General features: G+C 41.3%; 1 protein-coding gene across 2 annotated transcripts in view; it reads left to right on the plus strand.

Moving 5' to 3' along the window:
• The window catches only part of sxc (O-linked N-acetylglucosamine (GlcNAc) transferase sxc), a 119,943-nt gene that overhangs the window by 79,978 nt on the left and 19,794 nt on the right, over positions 1-20,171 (plus strand). For both annotated transcript variants that reach the window (XM_070097275.1, XM_070097280.1), the window contains exon 12: positions 11,132-11,383. In XM_070097275.1, coding sequence (XP_069953376.1) covers positions 11,132-11,383 — 252 coding nt within the window. The remainder of the gene's footprint in view (positions 1-11,131; positions 11,384-20,171) is intronic.

Consider the following 20,171-nt stretch of genomic DNA (forward strand, 5'->3'; position numbering starts at 1 on the left):
TCTTTTAATGGCGCTAGGACCAGCTCGAGAGTCACTGGACCCATGTCGCACAAAAAAACTGTCCAGAGACCTCTGTCTCTGGCGTCTCTTTAAAATTCGCCTAAAATGGGACATGGCATTGTCATTGTACATGTTGCTGACATGCCCTGCAACAGTTTTGTTAGGGTGATATTTCTGCACAACACTTTACTGCAACTCACTCCACTTTGCACACATACTTTTAATCACTGACAAAGGCACATTCTCTCCTCTCTTTTCCTCCTCCTCTGAAGCATTTTCCACAGCTGTGCTCTGTTGCTGTTGCAGATGGTGTTGCATCTCTTCAGTGGTTAGCTCTTCACTGTGGTCCTCCACTAACTCTTCCACATCCTGGCCACTCACCTCCAACCCCATGAAATTCCCCAATGCCACAATACAATCCACAACAGGTGTAGGGTCGACAGGGTCACCCCCAAACCCTTCAAAATCCCTCTCTTGGACACATTCTGGCCACAATTTTCTCCAAGCAGAGTTCGTCCTAGAAGTCACTCCCTGTCAAGCCTTAACTATAAGGCTTATGGAATTGTTGGTAGTGAAGTGACTTTTCCAGAACTCTCTTAGGGTAATTGTCTGAGATCACATCAAAGCACCTTTGAAACATTGCTTTGGTGTAGAGTTTCTTGAAATTTGAAATGATATGCCAGTCCATGGGCTGGATGAGGAGTGGTGTTAGGGGCAAGAACTTCACTGTGATGAAATTAAACTTCTCCACCATTTAGTCGTCCAGGTCTGGAGGATGACCAGGAGCATTGTCCATTATCAAGAGGCACTTAAGTGGCAATTTCTTTTCTAGGAGGTATTCCTTCACACTGGGGCCAAACACTTCATTAAACCAATCAAGGAAAATTTCCCTTGTAACCCATGCCTCACTTAGCCTTCCACATAAGACACAATTTACTCTTGACAACATTGTTTTTCTTGAACAAACTGGGATTTTCAGAGTGATGTACCAGTAAAGGCTTCACTTTGAAATCCCCACTAGCATTACCACAGAGCAAGAGAGTTTGCCTGTTTTTCATAGGCTTGTGTCCTGGCAGTCCCTTTTCCTCTTGCGTGATGTAGGTCCTCTTTGGCAATTTCTGCGAAAAGAAGCCTGTTTTGTGACAATTGAACACTTGTTGGGGAACAAATCCTTCGGCCTCCATTTTTTTTTTATTTATTTATTATCACACTGGCCGATTCCCACCAAGGCAGGGTGGCCCGAAAAAGAAAAACTTTCACCATCATTCACTCCATCACTGTCTTGCCAGAAGGGTGCTTTACACTACAGTTTTTAAACTGCAACATTTACACCCCTCCTTCAGAGTGCAGGCACTGTACTTCCCATCTCCAGGACTCAAGTCCGGCCTGCCGGTTTCCCTGAACCCCTTCATAAATGTTACTTTGCTCACACTCCAACAGCACGTCAAGTATTAAAAACCATTTGTCTCCATTCACTCCTATCAAACACGCTCACGCATGCCTGCTGGAAGTCCAAGCCCCTCGCACACAAAACCTCCTTTACCCCCTCCCTCCAACCTTTCCTAGGCCGACCCCTACCCCGCCTTCCTTCCACTACAGACTGATACACTCTTGAAGTTATTCTGTTTCGCTCCATTCTCTCCACATGTCCGAACCACCTCAACAACCGTTCCTCAGCCCTCTGGACAACAGTTTTGGTAATCCCGCACCTCCTCCTAACTTCCAAACTACAAATTCTCTGCATTATATTCACACCACACATTGCTCTCAGACATGACATCTCCACTGCCTCCAGCCTTCTCCTCGCTGCAACATTCATCACCCATGCTTCACACCCATATAAGAGCGTTGGTAAAACTATACTCTCATACATTCCCCTCTTTGCCTCCAAGGACAAAGTTCTTTGTCTCCACAGACTCCTAAGTGCACCACTCACCCTTTTCCCCTCATCAATTCTATGATTCACCTCATCTTTCATAGACCCATCCGCTGACACGTCCACTCCCAAATATCTGAATACATTCACCTCCTCCATACTCTCTCCCTCCAATCTGATATCCAATCTTTCATCACCTAATCTTTGTTATCCTCATAACCTTACTCTTTCCTGTATTCACTTTCAATTTTCTTCTTTTGCACACCCTATCAAATTCATCCACCAATCTCTGCAACTTCTCTTCAGAATCTCCCAAGAGCACAGTGTCATCAGCAAAGAGCAACTGTGACAACTCCCACTTTGTGTGATTCTTTATCTTTTAACTCCACGCCTCTTGCCAAGACCCTCGCATTTACTTCTCTTACAACCCCATCTATAAATATATTAAACAACCATGGTGACATCACACATCCTTGTCTATGGTCTACTTTTACTGGGAAATAATTTCCCTCTTTCCTACATACTCTAACTTGAGCCTCACTATCCTCGTAAAAACTCTTCACTGCTTTCAGTAACCTACCTCCTACACCATACACCTACAACATCTGCCACATTGCCCCCCTATCCACCCTGTCATACGCCTTTTCCAAATCCATAAATGCCACAAAGACCTCTTTAGCCTCCATGTACTCCTTGAATTTATGCACAAATTTTTCAGCCCCATGTATATCTGAACTTCCTGCCTCACCATGCCTTAAAACACTATCTATGCCACTACACTTCTTGCATTTTTCGAACTAGCCTTTGCTGACCTTAAATTCACTAACATCAGCACTCGTTAGAGGCATTTTCTTTACAAGATCAGCATGCAACTGCCTTGCCTTTTTGCAAATTATCACCTGCAAAACACTCTCCCCTTAATTGTTTCTCATTGATCCACACCAACAACAATTTCTCGACATCTTCCAGTGTTTGTGATCTCTGTTTTGTTATCACTTTTATCCCTTTCGCAACATCAGCTTCCTTGATTTCATTTTTCTTTGCTACGATGGAACTGATGGTTGATGCAGGTTTGCCATATATCCTCACAATGTCAATCACATGTAAGCCATGTTCATGTTTTTCAATGATTTTTCTTCTTGAATTCTATTGTGTTTCTCACCTTCTTTACCAAAGGACTGGGACTAGCAGCTTTGTTTGGGCCCATGGCTTATTTAGCAGTCACACAAAATAAGCAAGTGCAAGAAACAATGAATTATCAAGAAATAATTCGTGTTAGCTCGCAGAGTTATGTTCACTCAACCATAAACAAAGCAACGCTGTCTCAGAATGTGTGTGGGGGAGGTTGTGTGAGCGGTACATTCAGACCTGTACCGTACCACCGACGAGATGGAGGAAAGCAACAACAACTGAGCCGCCAGCCACCAACGAAAACTGAGCTAATATTTTTACAGAAAAAAATCGGGCAAAACTGAAATGAGTGAAAACAGAGCCCAGCGAAATGGGAGGGTCCACTGTATTGGCATTTAGACAGATAAAGGACCCTAGTTGTAAAGTGCTAACCACTATCTTCTTATCAATGCCAGTGAGCTGTTTAGTGCCTCAGATTACTTGTGTATTCTTTGTCACAGTATTTGCTCTTACTTAGTTCATTTCTCCCTCTGTCTATTTTTTATTTACCATAGACATGTAGAGGATTACTAGTGACATTGTAAGTCAGAAATAGGCGGAGTGAAAATGTGATATTCAAAATAAGCTTGAAGGATGAAATATCTACTCATGCTTTGCCCCTCACTAAATCCTAATTAGTCATGGCTACTCTGGCCATAAAATCATGGTTATTAGGTTTAAAGTTTCTATTAAGGGTAGGGTAAATTTGGAAACAAATCTATAGAAATGTTGCTATAATTTTTTTTTTTCAACAAGTCAGCTGTCTCCCACCGAGGCAGGGTGACCCATAAAGAAAGAAAATCCCCAAAAAGAAAATACTTTCATCATCATTCAACACTTTCACCTCATTCATACATAATCACTGTTTTTGCAGAGGTGCCCAGAATACAACAGCATAGAAGCATATATGTATAAAGATACACAACATATCCCTCCAAACTGCCAATATCCCGAACCCCTCCTTTAAAGTGCAGGCATTGTAATTCCCATTTCCAGTACTTAAGTCCGGCTTTATAAAAATAATCGGTTTCCCTGAATCCCTTCACTAAATATTACCCTGCTCACACTCCAACAGCTTGTCAGGTCCTAAAAATCATTCGTCTCCATTCACTTCTATCTAGCACGCTCATGCTCGCTTGGTGGAAGTCCAAGCCCCTCGCTCACAAACCCTCCTTTACCCCCTCCCTCCAACCTTTTTGAGGACGACCCCTACCCCGCCTTCCTTCCTCTACACATTTATATGCTCTTCATGTCATTCTACTTTGATCCATTCTCTCTAAATGACCAAACCACCTCAACAACCCCTCCTCAGCCCTCTGACTAATACTTTTATTAACTCCACACCTTCTCCTAATTTCCACACTTCGAATTCTCTTCATAATATTTACACCACACATTGCCCTTAGACAGGACATCTTCACTGCCTCCAACTGCTGCCTTGCTGCAGCATTTACAACCCAAGCTTCATACCCATATAAGAGTGTTGGTACCACTATACTTTCATACATTCCCTCCTTTGCCGCCATTGATAATGTTTTTTTGTCTCCACATATACCTCAATGCGGCACTCACTTTTTTCCCCTCATCAATTCTTTGGTTAACCTCATCCTTCATAAATCCATCTGCTGACACATTAACTTAGAAATATCTGAAAACATTCACTTCTTCCATACTCCTTCTCTCCAATGTGAAATCCAATTTTTCTTTATCCAAATCATTTGATACCCTCGTTACCTTACTCTTATCTATGTTCACTTTCAACTTTCTGCCTTTACACACCCTCATACATTTTTTTTTTTTTTTTAACAAATTGGCTGCCTCCCACTGAGGGAGGGTGACCCAAAAAGAAAGAAAATCTCCAAAAAGAAAATACTTTTATCATCATTCAGCACTTTCACCTCACTCACATATAATCACTGTTTTTGCAGAGGTGTTCAGAATACAACAGTTTAGAAGCATGTATGTATGAAGGTACACAATATATCCCTCCAAACTGCCAATATCCCAAACCCCTCCTTTAAACTACAGGCATTGTACTTCCCATTTCCAGGACTCGAGTCCGGCTTTATAAAATAACCGGTTTCCCTGAATCCCTTCACTAAATATTACCCTGCTCACACTCCAACAGCTCGTCAGGTCCCAAATACCATTCGTCTCCATTCACTCTTATCTTACACGCTTACGCATGCTTGCTGGAAGTCCAAGCCCCTCACCCTCGAAACCTCCTTTATCCCCTCCCTCCAACCTTTTCAAGGACGACACTTACCCCGCCTTCCTTTCCCTACAGATTTATACGCTCTCCATGTCATTCTACTTTGATCCATTCTTTCTAAATGACCAAACCACCTCAACAACCTCTCTTCAACCCTCTGACTTATACTTTTATTAACTCCACACCTTCTCCTAATTTCCACACTCCGAATTTTCTGCATAATATTTACACCACACATTGACCTTAGACACGACCATTACTTACCGAGATATAAGACCGTGAAGTTGGCTCTGGATGCTCACCTGACGGCTACATCCAATCCTGCAGCTTGCAGAAGTGTTGCAGATTAACCTTTTTCTTGTTTTTATTTTAATTTATATAATTTTTATGTTCTGATAATTAGAATTTATAATAGTTCTTGTTATTTCATAGCCAATCTTTGTTCTGACACTAATATTATGTACTGAAATAGTACTCAGATTGTAACAATCATACTGACAGGTGAACATTTTCACCGGCCCTGGTCATTTACTATTGTCTAGAAATATATACAAAGTATTTATAGGTCCCAGCATTGTTTTAGACATGCTGGAGTATGATACTCCTTGAAGCATGGTGTTATGACAAGGGTCAGATAAGTGACATTTGATGAATGTGAAATGGAAGATGGCACAACATAATGTTATACCAGAAATATCCCCAGGAAGCACCCTGGCTCAACAGGTACATAGCAGGGAAATAATGCAGTTTTGTGAAAAGTACTCTTTAAACCAACAGGTAATTGATCCCACTAGAAATGAAAATACCCTGGATTTGATATTCACAAAGAACGAGGAACTGATCAGAGACATAACAGTTTCCAAAACTATTTACTCTGATCATAACATCATAGAGGTTCAAACTAGTATTAACTCAGGGGTAGGAAACTGCATCACTAAAGTTAGAGATGGGATGTTCAGTAAGTTTAATTTTAACAACCATAGAATTAACTGGGAAAAAATAAACCAAGAGCTATCAGACACACCCTGGGAATCACACATGAGCGACCTAAATCCCCACCAGTGCCTAGAGAAGCTGAATACAGAAGCATACAAAGTATGTATGAAACATGTACCATTGAGGAAACCCAGGGGAAGATCAGATATAGAGAGAGAGCATAGGAGATGGTACAGAAGAAGAAAACAGGTTACTGAACTGCTTAAAAACACAAATATGCTACAACAGCGGAAAGATAGACTTAGCAGAGAGATCACTGAATTAGAGCAAAAACTTAGGATGTCATACCTCATAGAAGAAATACAAAGGGAACAAAAGGCCATACAGGATATTGCAAGAAACCCAAAATATTTCTATTCCTATGCAAAATCCAAGCTAAGAACTACCTGTAGAATTGGACCACTACTGAGAGGAGACTCATATACTGACGATGAACAGGAAATGAGTGAAATCCTGAAAGAACAGTACGAGTCGGTGTTCAGCAACCCACTAAATGACAGCAAGGTAGAAAATGCAGAAATATTTTTCACTCCAGAAGAAGGCTTCACAGACCAACTAACTGACATTAGTACAAATCCCATAGATTTCGAAAAAGAAATGGAAAACATGCCCACTCACTCAGCACCTGGACCAGATTCATGGAATGCTCTATTTATAAAGAAGTGCAAAGTACCACTAGCACGAGCCCTCAGTATTCTTTGGAGAAAGAGCTTAGATCTAGGTGAAATACCGGAGGCCTTAAAGTGCAGACATAGCTTCTTTGCACAAGGGAGGCAGTAGAGCACTAGCTAAAAATTACAGACCAGTAGCCCTAACCTCTCACATCATAAAAATCTTTGAAAGAGTGATGAGACGGCAGGTTACAAATTTCATGGACCAGCACAACCAACATAACCCGAACCAGCATGATTTTAGAGCAGGACGATCATGTCTGTCACAGTTGCTGAACCATTATGACAGAATTACAGAGGCACTGGAAGACGACCAAAACACAGATGTGATTTACACAGATTTTGCAAAGGCGTTTGACAAATGCGATCATGGAGTGATAGTGCACAAAATGGACATAAGAAAGGAGGATCACTGCAGCAGGCCTGTTGGCCCATACTAGGCAGGCCATGGGAAGGTAGGCAGATGGATTTTCAGTTTCCTAACACAGAGAACACAAAAAGTAGTAGTGAACAGGGCAAGATCCAGCATCAGCGAGGTCAAAAGCTCAGTGCCCCAAGGCACTGTCCTGGCACCTCTGTTGTTCCTCATCCTCATAGCAGACATAGACAAAAACACCCAGCACACTTTTGTATCATCATTTGCAGATGACACTAAAATAAGCATGAAAGTAAGTATGGTAGAGGACACTGAAAAAGTACAGGAAGACATAAACAGGGTTTTCCAGTGGGCAGTGGAAAACATGATGTTCAGTGGTGATAAGTTCCAGCTGCTTAGGTATGGAAAGAATGAAGAACTCAAAAGGAGCACTATATACAAAACTCAAGAGGGTCACCAAATAGAACGTAAGGAACACGTAAAAGACCTAGGAATAATTATGTCAGCGGACCTTTCTTTTAAAGACCATAACAAGACAAAGATCACGACAGCCAGGAAGATGACCGGGTGGGTATTGAGAACTTTCAAAACAAGGGAAACAATGCCGATGGCGACTCTTCAAATCGCTAGTGCTCCCTCACTTAGAATATTGCTCAGTGCTGATGGCCTCGTTCAGGGCAGGAGAAATATCGGAGCTGGAACAAATAGAGATCGTTTACAGCTCACATTGAGCCAGTAAAGCACCTAAACTACTGGGAATGCTTGCAAGTCTTGAACATGTACTCATTGGAGCAGAGGAGAGAGAGGTACATGATAATATATCCCTGGAAGGTACTCGAGGGCTTGGTCCCAAATCTGCACACTGCCATAACAGCATACTGGAGTGAGAGATATGGGAGGAAGTGTAAAATAAACCCAGTGAGGAGCAGGGGTGCAGTGGGGAAAATAAGAGAACACTGTATCAACATCTGGGGTCCCAGACTTTTCAACATCTTACCAGAAGATATCAGAAACACTGCTGGAACAAGTGTTGAAGCCTTCAAGAGGAAACTAGACAAGTATCTTCACCAGGTGCCAGATCAACCAGGCTGTGATGGATATGTGGGGCAGTGGACCTCCAGCAGCAACAGCCTGGTTGACCAGGCGAGCACCAGACGAGCCTGGCCCATGGCCAGGCTCAGAGAGTAGATATACTCTCGAAATTCTTCAAAGGTAAAGGTATATCAAAGGTAACCTTGCCTTTATATGTTTTTACTCTTGCACACAAACATGTCTCTGTATGTCTGTCAGTCTGTCTATCTATCTGTCTATACATCTGTCTGTCTATCTAGCTCTGCTTATCTGTCTGCCTGTGTGTGTGTCTTTCCATCTGCTCGTCTGTGTCTCAGGGAGTGGCTAGTAAGCCTGTTGGTTTGTGGTTTATGGGCCGCTCCCTGATTGCTGAGCAAGTGACACTGCTATTATTTGCATCATGTTTATTTATGTCTTATATCTACAAACACTGATTAGCACTTGTCCTGGAATTTTTGGGTTATCCTAGGTAATTTACATTATGTATAATTATATTTATGAGTACATGTGAGAGAGAGAGATATAGACAGACAGAGATAATAGACAGATACAGACAGACAGCCAAACCAGCCAGTCAGCCGAATACATAAGAACACGAGAAAGGAGGAACACTGAAGCAGGCCTACTGGCCCATGCATAGCAGGTCCATGTCACCTGCCCAGCTTAGACCAGTGACCCACCTAGTCAGGTTACATCCACTGAAAGAAGGAGCACACCACTGACCCAGCAGCACAAGATAGTCAGATCCAACTCACACCTACTCATGCATTTATCTAACCTATTTTCACTTTCCTCTTAAAATGTGAGTGTTAATATGACATGACATCAGTGAATCACTGGTGTTTGCCACACTATTTGCTGTAGGTGGCACTCAGTTGAACTGGTGCTCCCACAAGGTACTAAGTAGTCCCCAGTTTTTTTCATAGTGCGCACACTGAGTGCACAGACCCATTCTTTCATGTCTAGGCGACTCAGGCTTATTGCACAAAATTTGAAGGAATGAATTATAAAATGTTGATCTACGTTTGGAGCCTTCTACACGTGAACGTATATCTACGTGTGGACAGTTTAAGGGTTAAACAAAAATACTAACCACTCTAACACTATATCCCCCCTCCCTGCTTTTAACATTTCTGTCATGATCCATCAGTTCCAGCTGCTTTACCCCCCTTTCATTCTATGTAATGCCTCACGCACCTCCCCCACACTCACATCCTGCTCTTCGTCACTCCTAAAAGATGGTATACCTCCCTGGCCAATGCATGAAATTACCGCCTCCCTTTCTTCGTCGACATTTAAAAGTTCCTCAAAATATTCCCGCCATCTACCCAATACCTCCATCTCCACGTCTACTAACTCCCCTGCTCTGTTTTTAACTGACAAATCCATTCTTTCCCTTGGCTTTCTTAACTTGTTTAACTCACTCCAAAATTTTTTCTTATTTTCATTAAAATTTCTTGACAGTGCCTCTCCCACTGTCATTTTAGAATACACTTCTAAAATGCCAAGTGGATTAAGCATGCACCGATGGCCACCCATCTAAGTACAGTGGACCCCCGCATAACGATCACCTCCGAATGCGACCAATTATTTATGTAAGTGCGTTTGTACGTGTATGTTTGCGGGTCTGAAATGGACTAATGTACTTCACAATATTCCTTATGGGAACAAATTCGGTCAGTACTGGCACCTGAACATACTTCTGGAGTGAAAAAATATCGTTAACTGGGGGTCCACTGTAATTAACCAGTGCTGCACGACTTCCCTGACCAGACATGTAGAAGTGTTTGCAGGTCTGAAATGACTTTAACTCTCTTGCAGCTATTTCTTAATTAAAACACTGGCCATCTCCCACCAAGGTAGGGTGACCCGAAAAATAAACACTTTCACCATAATTCACACTATCACTCTTGCCAAAGGTGTGCAGACACTACAGTTCAGATGCCCTTTAGAGCTGTAAATCTCCCCACCCCTCCTTCAGTGCGCAGGCAATGTACTAAGTCCGGCTATCTTTTTTTTTTTTTTTTTTTAATCCTTTCACAAAAAGTTGCCTTGCTCACAGTGCAATAAATAATAAAACTATCTCTTAAGGAGTTCTTAGAACATAAATACTTGAGTTGGTGTGTTTGTAATTTTTATCCCTGGTAGTTTGTTGGGAAACTATGGGGTCTAAAATTATCTTTGGTTACTGTGATGTGAGTAAGCTTTGGAACTTCTCTAACATGAGCTGTTTTAATTTTTTACATCAGTTACTGAATAGTTCATTATATAACTTAATAGTTATCTGTGTATGTTTCAGCTCTTCTTAGTGAATTAGATGTTTCTCATTGATACAGTATAAGCTGTAATGAGGTATTTCCTGTGTTCTGCACTGGCTGCAGACAAGCTCACAGACCTGTTGGCTGACAATGCAGACAACACTCAAGTGGTGGAAATAAACAGAGGGTAAACTAGGCAAAATTGAAATGGGATAGTTTAATATTGGTTTTTGTGGTAAAGGGTATTTTAATATTACTAATTTCTAAAGGTTCATCAAACCCGAACAAAAATAGAAGTAGGAATCACTTGTATTTATATTTTGACACACACACACACACACACACACACACTACTCAAATTCAATTTATTGTAATCAGTAATATACAGTTTCTAATGTAATGATTAGGTTAGGTTTCATGAAAATTTGATTATGGTTGAGATGTTCTTTTTAAATTTATGAATGAGTGCATTTTTGATGCGTACTTAATTTTTTTATACAGTCATACCGGACAGCACTGAAGCTCAAGCCAGATTTCCCAGATGCTTACTGTAATCTTGCACATTGTCTACAAATTGTGTGTGACTGGACTGATTATGATGCTCGTATGAAGAAATTAGTTGCCATTGTTGGTGAGCAGTTGGAGCGCAATCGTCTGCCGTCCGTGCATCCTCACCATTCAATGCTATATCCACTGTCCCATGAGTACCGCAAGGCTATTGCTAATAGGCATGCAAACCTCTGTATGGAAAAGGTAAAGTATTCATTTATACTCAAGTTTAATTTACCTTTTTTTTTTTTTTTTTTATTTATCACAATATTGTTTTGTTTTGCCACATCGACTATGTTCCAGAAGGCAGGGTGACCCAAATAAGAAGTACAGGTATACCTCACTAATATGGTGGTTTAGGTTTCAGGCCACTGCTATAAAGCAAATCTCGACCTTTTTATCACCTGCCGGTGCATATAAAAGTCTAAAAACATGTTTACACTATCATTTATTAAATGCACCCTAGTGCAAAGTCGTGAAAAAAGATATGAAAGTAAAATCAAATTTAAAAAAAGATGGCACCAGTTAGCTGATGTGAGTGTCACGACCGAAAGTAATAAGCTTGAATGTAATTTAAGTAGGTTGGTAGACAGCAACAACCCAGGGAGGTACTACCGTCCTGCCAAGTGAGTGTAAGATGAAAGCCTCTAATTGTTTTACATGATGGTAGGATTTCTGGTGTCTTTTTTTCTCTCTCTCATAAACATGCAAGATTTCAGGTACGTCTTGTTACTTCTACTCACAATTACATGTTTATGTGTACACACTTATCTGAGTTTTCTTTGATTTTATCTTAATAGCTCTTGTAAATAAGTTGAGGAAGCCTAGGGAACAAATGGATTTGACAGTTAAAAATAGGAGAGGAGAGTTGTTAAATGGAGAGTTAGAGGTATCGGGAAGATGGAGTGAATATTTTGAGGAATTGTTAAATGTTGATGAAGATAGGAGGAATAACATCTTGTAGGAGTGAGGAAGAGCCATTTGTGAGTATGGGGGAAGTTCGTGAGGCAGTGGGTAGAATGAAAGGCCAGCTGCGATTGATGGGATAAAGATAGAAATGTTAAAAGCAGGTGGGGATATAGTTTTGGAGTGGTTGGTGCTATTATTTAATAAATGTATGGAAGAGGGTAAGGTACCTAGGGATTGGCAGAGAGCAAGCATAGTTCCTTTGTATAAAGGCAAACAGGATAAAAGAGAGTGCAAAAATTATAGGGAAATAAGTCTGTTGAGTATACCTGGTAAAGTGCATGGTAGTTACTATTGAAAGAATTAAGAATAGGATAGCAGATGAACAAGGAGGCTTTAGGAAAGTGTTTGCAGTGGAACATATAGGTGAACAGTATTTAGATAAGGTTAAAGAGGTCTTTGTGCCATTTATGGATTTGGAAAAGGCATATGACAGGGTAGAGAGGGGGCAATGTGGCAGATGTTGCAGGTGTATGGTATAGGAGGTAGGTTACTGAAAGCAGTGAAGAGTTTTTACGAGGATAGCGAGGCTCAGGTTAGAGTATGTAGGAGAGAGGGAGATTATTTCCCAGTAAAAGTAGGCCTTAGACAAAGATGTGTGATGTCACCGTGGTTGTTCAATACATTTATAGATGGGGTTGTAAGAGAAGTGAATGCTAGGGTCTTGGCAAGAGGTGTGGAGTTAAAAGATAGTCAAACAGAGTGGGAGTTGTCACAGTTGCTCTTTGCTGATGACACGGTGCTTTTGGGAGATTCTGCAGAGAAGTTGCATAGGTTGGTGAATGAAATTGGTAAGGTATGTAAAAGAAGAAAATTAAAAGTGAATATAGGAAAGAGTAAGGTTATGAGGATAACAAAGACATTAGGTGATGAAAGATTGGATATCAGATTAGAGGGAGAGAGTATGGAGGAGGTGAATGTATTCAGATATTTAGGAGTGGACGTGTCAGCAGATGTCTATGAAGGATGGGGTGAATCACAGAATTGATGAAGGGAAAAGAGTGAGTGGTGCACTTATGAGTCTGTGGAGACAAAGAACTTTGTCCGTGGAAGCAAAGAGGGGAATGCATGAGAGTATTGTGAAGCATGGGTGATGAATGTTGCAACGAGGTGAAGGCTGGAGGCAGTGGAGATGTCATGTCTGAGGGCAATGTGGTGTGAATATAATGCAGAGAATTCGTAGTTTGGAAATTAAGAGGTGTGGGATTACCAAAACTATTATCCAGAGGGCTGAGGAGGGGTTGTTGAGGTGGTTCAGACATGTAGAGAGAATGGAACAAAACAGAATGACTTGGAGAGTGTATAAATCTGTAGTGGAGGGAAGGCGGGGTAGCAGTCGGCCTATTAAGGGTTGGAGGGAGGGGGTAAAGGAAGTTTTGTGTGCGAGAGGCTGGAACTACCAGCAAGCATACATGAGCATATTTGATAGGAGTGAATGGAGACAAATGGTTTTTAATACTTGATGTGCTGTTTGAGTGTGAGCAAAGTAACATTTATGAAAGGATTCAGGGAAACTGGCAGGCCACACTTGAGTCCTGGAGATGGGACGTACAGTGTCTACACTCTGAAGAAGGGGTGTTAGTGTTGCAGTTTTATAACTGTAGTGTAAAGCATCCCTCTGGCAAGACAGTGATGGAGTGAATGATGATGAAAGTTTTTCTTTTTCAGGCCACCCTGCCTTGGTGGGAATCGGCCGATGTATTAATAAAAAATAAATAGTTCTTGTTCTTATTGCTTTTCCTTTTATATCCATGGGGAAGTGGAATAAGAATCTTTCCTCCACAAGCCATGTGAGTTGTAAAAGTCAACTAAAATGCCGGGAACAATGGGCTAGCAACCCCTTTTCCCGTATAGCCTACTAAAAAGAAAAAGAAGAAAACCGTCAAAGTGAGATGTTTGAATGTGTGTGGATGTGCAAATGATAAGAAAGAGATGATTGTGGATGTTATGAATGAGAAGCTGGATGTCCTGGCTTCAAGTGTAACAAAGCTGAAGGGGGTGGGAGAGTTTCAGTGGGTGAGAAATAAATGGGATTAGGTCAGGGGTTTCAAATAGAATTAGAGCTAAAGGAGTAGCAATAATGTTGAAGGAAAGAGGGAATATAAATGTATTAATTCAAGGATTATGTGGAGTAAAATAAGGGTTGGATGTGACAATTGGGTTATAGTAAGTATTTATGCACCTGGAGAAGAGAAGTGAAGTGGAGAGAGAGAGATTTTGGGAAATGTTGAGTAAGTGCATAGGAAGTTTTGAACCAAGTGTGAGAGTACTTGTGGATGGGGATTTCAATGTTAAAGTGGGTAAAAATATGGAGGGAGTAGTAGGTAAATTTTGGGTGCCAGAGGTAAATGAAAATAGGGAGCGAGGATAAATAAGTATGCAAGGTATGATATAGCATGCAATGAAAGTAGTTTGTTAGATTATGTATTGGTGTATAAAAGGTCGATTGGTAGGCTTCAGGATGTACATGTTTATAGAGGGGCAACTGATATATTTGATCATTATTTAGTTGTAGCTACAGTTAGAGTAAGAGGTAGATGGGACCTAAGGAAAATGGCAACAACAAATAAGAGAGAGGTGAAAGTATATAAACTAAGGGAGGATGAAGTTAGGGTGAGATATAAGCAACTATTGGCAGAAAGGTGGGCTAGTGCAAGTATGAGTAGTGGGGGGGTTGAAGAGGGTTGGAATAGTTTTAAAAATGCAGTATTAGAATGTGGGTCAGAAGTTTGTGGCTATAGGAGGGTGAGTGCAGGAGGAAAGAGGAGTGATTGGAGGCATGATGAAGTCATAGGTGTGATACAAGAGAAAAAAGGTGGCTTATGACAGGTTTTTACAACGGCTTGACAAAGCTCTTGGAAAGGGAAACATTGCCACAATAAAAATATCATATTAGTTGCACTTGTGTCCTTTTACTTTACATACAGGTTTTTACAAAGCATAAGTGTTATAAGAAGAACAGAGTACAGTGGACCCCCGCATAACGATGGCATCACATAGCGATTATTTCGCATACCGCTTACTTTAATTGCAAAAATTTTGCCTCACATACCGCTTAAAAACCCGCTTACCGATTTTCGTCCGAGACGCGTCCAATGTGCGGCCTGAGCCACGCTCACATGTTCCGCCGGTGGCATTGTTTACCAGCCAGCCTCCGCGGTAACATCCAAGCATACAATCGGAATATTTCGTATTATTACAGTGTTTTCGGTGCTTTTTCTGGAAAATAAGTGACCATGGGCCCCAAGAAAGCTTCTAGTGCCAACCCTACAGCAATACCTGGAGAGAGAGATAAGGGTGAGAATTACAATAGAGATGAAGAAAAAGATCATTGATAAGTATGAAAGTGGAGTGCATGTCTCCGAGCTGGCCAGGTTGTATAATAAACCCCAATCAACCATCGCTACTATTGGTGGTACAGCTGCTGCTGCTGCTGCACTGTCAGCTGCTGCTGCTGCTGCTGCTGCACTGTCAGCTGCTGCTGCTGCTGCTGCTGTAGCACCGTTGTTGGTGTGGCTTATTGAGAATACCAAGAAACAATTAACCCCAGAGGATTTGCCACCCAGGATAACCCAAAAAAGTCAGTGTCATCGAAGACTGTCTAACTTATTTCCATTGGGGTCCTTAATCTTGTCTCCCAGGATGCAACCCACACAAGTCGACTAACACCCAGGTGAACAGGGAAAAATGCCTGGAACTAGTGCTCATATTGGTGAATTTAAAGCCAGCAAAGGTTGGTTTGAGAGATTTAAGAATCGTAGTGGCATACACAGTGTGATAAGGCCTGTTCTGGAAGAAAATGCCAAACAGGACCTACAGTACTCAGGAGGAAAAGGCACTCCCAGGACACAGTGTCTCATCAGTCATTGCTGCATCTTCAATAAAGGTAAGTGTCATTTATTCATTTAGTAGACTAGTACATGCACAATATATACTGTGCATGTACTACTCTACTATTGTGTATGTATCCTTCTCTTTGTGTGTGGGAAAATGTATATTTCATGTGGTAAAAATTTTTTTTTCATACTTTTGGGTGTCTTGCACGGATTAATTTTATTTCCATTATTTCTTATGGGGAAAATTCATTCACATAACGATTATTTCGCATAACAATTACCCCTCTTGCACGGATTAAAATCGTTAACCGGGGGTCCACTGTATATGGAGAGTAAAAGAAAGGTGGAAAGAGTGGTGAGAGAGTGCAAAAGGAGAGCAGATGATAGTGGGAGAGGCACTGTCAAGAAATTTTGATGACAATACGAAAAAAATTTGGAGTGAGATAAGCGAGTTAAGAAAGCCTAGGGAACGAATGGATTTGTCAGTTAAAAACAGAGTAAGGGAGTTAGTAGATGGGGAAATAGAGGTATTGGGTAGATGGCGGGAATATTTTGAGGAACTTTTAAATGTCGATGAAGAAAGGGAGTCGGTAATTTCATGCACTGGCCACAGAGGTATAACATCTTTTAGGAGTGAAGAAGGGCAGGATGTGGGTGTAGGGGAGGTGCGTGAGGCATTACATAGAATGAAAGGGGGTAAAGCAGCTGAAACTGATGGGATCATGACAGAAATGTTAAAAGCATGGGGGGATGTAGTGTTGGAGTGGTTAGTATTTTTTTTTTAATAAATGTATGGAAGAGGGGAAGGTACCTAGGGATTGACAGAGAGCATGTATAGTTCCTTTATATAAAGGGAAGGGGGACAAAAGATATTGTAAAAATTAAAGGGGAATAAGTTTACTGAGTATACCAGAAAAAGTGTACAGTAGGTTAATTATTGAAAGAATTAGAGATAAGACAATGAGTAGGATTGCGGATGAGCAAGGAGGCTTTAGATTGGGTAGGGGATGTGTAGATCAAGTGTTTACATTGAAGCATATATGTGAACAGTATTTAGATAAAGGTAGGGAAGTTTTCATTGCATTTATGGATTTGATAGAGTGGATAGGGGAGGAATGTGGCAGATGTTGCAAGTATATGGAATAAGTAGTAAGTTACTAAATGCTGTAAAGAGTTTTTATGAGGATAGTGAGGCTCAGGTTAGGGTGTGTGGAAGAGAGGGAGACAACTTCCCGGTAAAAGTAGGTCTTAGACAGGGATGTGTAATATCACCATGGTTGTTTAATATATTTATAGATGGGGTTGTAAAAGAAGTAAATGCTAGTGTGTTGGGGAGAGGGGTTGGATTAAATTATGGGGAATCAAATACAAAATGGGAGTTTACACAGTTGCTTTTTGCTGATGATACTATGCTTATGGGAGATTCTAAAGAAAAGTTGCTAAGGTTAGTGGACGAGTTTGGGAGGGTGTGTAATAATAATAATCACTAAGGAGCATTAAATATCATATAAAATGTTAATATAGACATTTTGCTTAATCCATCTAAACACACCCTACAGTAGAATAAATTAACATAAATATGAGATGTGGTAGCCAGGTGACTTGAAGGACTTGTGGTAACCAGGCAACTTGTAGGACTTGTGGTAGCCAGGTAACTTGTAGGACTTGTGGTAGCCAGGTAACTTGTAGGACTTGTGGTAGCCAGGTAACTTGTAGGACTTGTGGTAGCCAGGTAACTTGTAGGACTTGTGGTAGCCAGGCAACTTGTAGGACTTGTGGTAGCCAGGCAACTTGTAGGACTTGTGGTAGCCAGGTAACTTGTAGGACTTGTGGTAGCCAGGTAACTTGTAGGACTTGTGGTAGCCAGGTAACTTGTAGGACTTGTGATAACCAGGCAACTTGTAGGACTTGTGACGAAAACCAAACGCAGTCGTTTGGTTTGTTTATATTATGTGTGGGTGGGGTGGGGAGGGCCGGCCTTCTTGGCTACCCATACTTCCCAACCTGACTTCATACAAATAAAACTCACCTCACCCAATATTAAGACTACATATATTTTAAGGTAATTAATGAGTGTACTACCTACCTTCCGACTTACGACCGAGTTCAGTTCCGAGAAACCGGTCGTAAGTCGAAATGGACGCAAGTCGAACTTTACTACTGAATATCAACATCACATTTTTGTAATGACTTTATTTTATTGTTTTATTTAGGTATTTCATGTCACCCTGCCTCGGTGGGAGACGGCCGACTTGTTGAAAAAAAAAAAAATGTTTTACTTTATTTTTTATGCTGTTAGTACTGTATTTTATACTGTAAGGTTTAGGATAAACACTGTGTACAACACAAATAGTTGTTTATTTCCCAGAAATTTGGCAAAAAAAAAAAAACATGGTAGTAAGTCGAGTGGTCGTAAGTTGAGCAGGTCGCAAGTCGGATGGTAGGTGTATATGCATTTTATCGCTCTAGGGAGCTTAATGTCGTAGTAGGTATAAGTGGCCAGGCAGGATGACATACCTCCCACACGACTTTCTACAAATAAATGCTTTTCGAAAGTTGACACATTTGCAACATCTGAATACGTATCTTCATTGAAAACGTTTTGCCATCCAGTGGCTTTATCGATACAGATTCTAGGACATAATTGGAAGACAATAGAACTATATACAAAAGATGAGGTAATCAGTCCCTCAGCCTTGGAGTTAGTGTTCACAGCATGGTGGTGGAGGAGAATCTGGAGCAAAGGCAAGAAGACTGGCGGTTATATAGGCGTCAGTGGATAAGGACGTGCAGCAGACGAGGGCATAGTCACTGGTAGGCGGGATTCCCCAGTGGAAGTAGGTCCTTCCCTAAGAGATGGGTTAGTTGTAGCAGCCGTGAAGAAGGTCTTGTAGATGTCCTCTGTATATAGTTCTACTGTCTTCCAATTATGTCCTAGAATCTGTATTGATAAAGCCACTGGATGGCAAAACGTCTACAATAAAGATATCCAGATGTTGCAAATGTGTCTTAACTTTCATATTGTCGGTATTTTATACCTTTCTTGCACAACTTGTCAGACACTGCAACATCATGGAATCTTGGTTCAGAGGACATCTACAAGACCTTCTTCACGGCTGCTACAACTAACCCATCTCTTTGGGAAGGACCTACTTCCACTGGGGAATCCCGCCTACCAGTGACTATGCCCTCGTCTGCTGCAATTCCTTATCCACTGACTTCTATATAACCGCCAGTCTTCTTGCCTTTGCTCCAGATTCTCCTCCACCACCATGCTGTGAACACTAACTCCAAGGCTGAGGGACTGATTACCTCATCTTTTGTATATAGTTCAACTGTCTTCCAATTATGTCCTAGAATCTGTATTGATAAAGCCACTGGATGGTGAAACGTTTACAATAAAGATATCCAGATGTTGCAAATGTGTCTTAAGAGGGACTAGTACCGAACTTGCACACGAAAATCACCCACTACGAAAGCAAAAGACTTGGCAGACGATGCACCATCCCCCCAATGAAAAGCAGGGGTGTCACTAGCACGTTAAGAGACCATACAATAAGTGTCAGGGGCCCGAGACTGTTCAACTGCCTCCCAGCACACATAAGGGGGATTACCAACAGACCCCTGGCAGTCTTCAAGCTGGCACTGGACAAGCACCTAAAGTCAGTTCCGGATCAGCCGGGCTGTGGCTCGTATGTTGGTTTGCGTGCAGCCAGCAGCAACAGCCTGGTTGATCAGGCTCTGATCCACCAGGAGGCCTGGTCTCAGACCGGGCCGCGGGGGCGTTGACCCCCGGAACTCTCTCCAGGTAAACTCCAGGTAAACTCCAGGTAACTTTCATATTGCCGGTATTTTATACCTTACTTGCACATAAATGCTTTTCACTTCTCGCCCTACATTAAGACTACAAATATTTTAAGGTAAGTAATGCCTGTATTGTATATGCATTTTATCGCTCTAGGGAGCTTTCAGCATCGTAGTATAGTATGTGTGGGTGGGGTTGACAGGAGGGCTACCACACCTGACTTCTTAAAGTAAATACTACTCACCTTTTGCCCTACATTAAGACTACAAATATTTTGAGGTAAATAATGAGTGTACTGTGTGTGCATTTTACTTTTTAATGCCTGGTTCTGTTGCTAACTTAATATATGTTAGTGTAAACTTTTATCTGGCATTTATATGCATTT

The sequence above is a fragment of the Cherax quadricarinatus genome, chromosome 4 (genome assembly GCF_038502225.1).
Source record: "Cherax quadricarinatus isolate ZL_2023a chromosome 4, ASM3850222v1, whole genome shotgun sequence".
Taxonomy (NCBI): Eukaryota; Metazoa; Arthropoda; class Malacostraca; order Decapoda; family Parastacidae; genus Cherax; species Cherax quadricarinatus.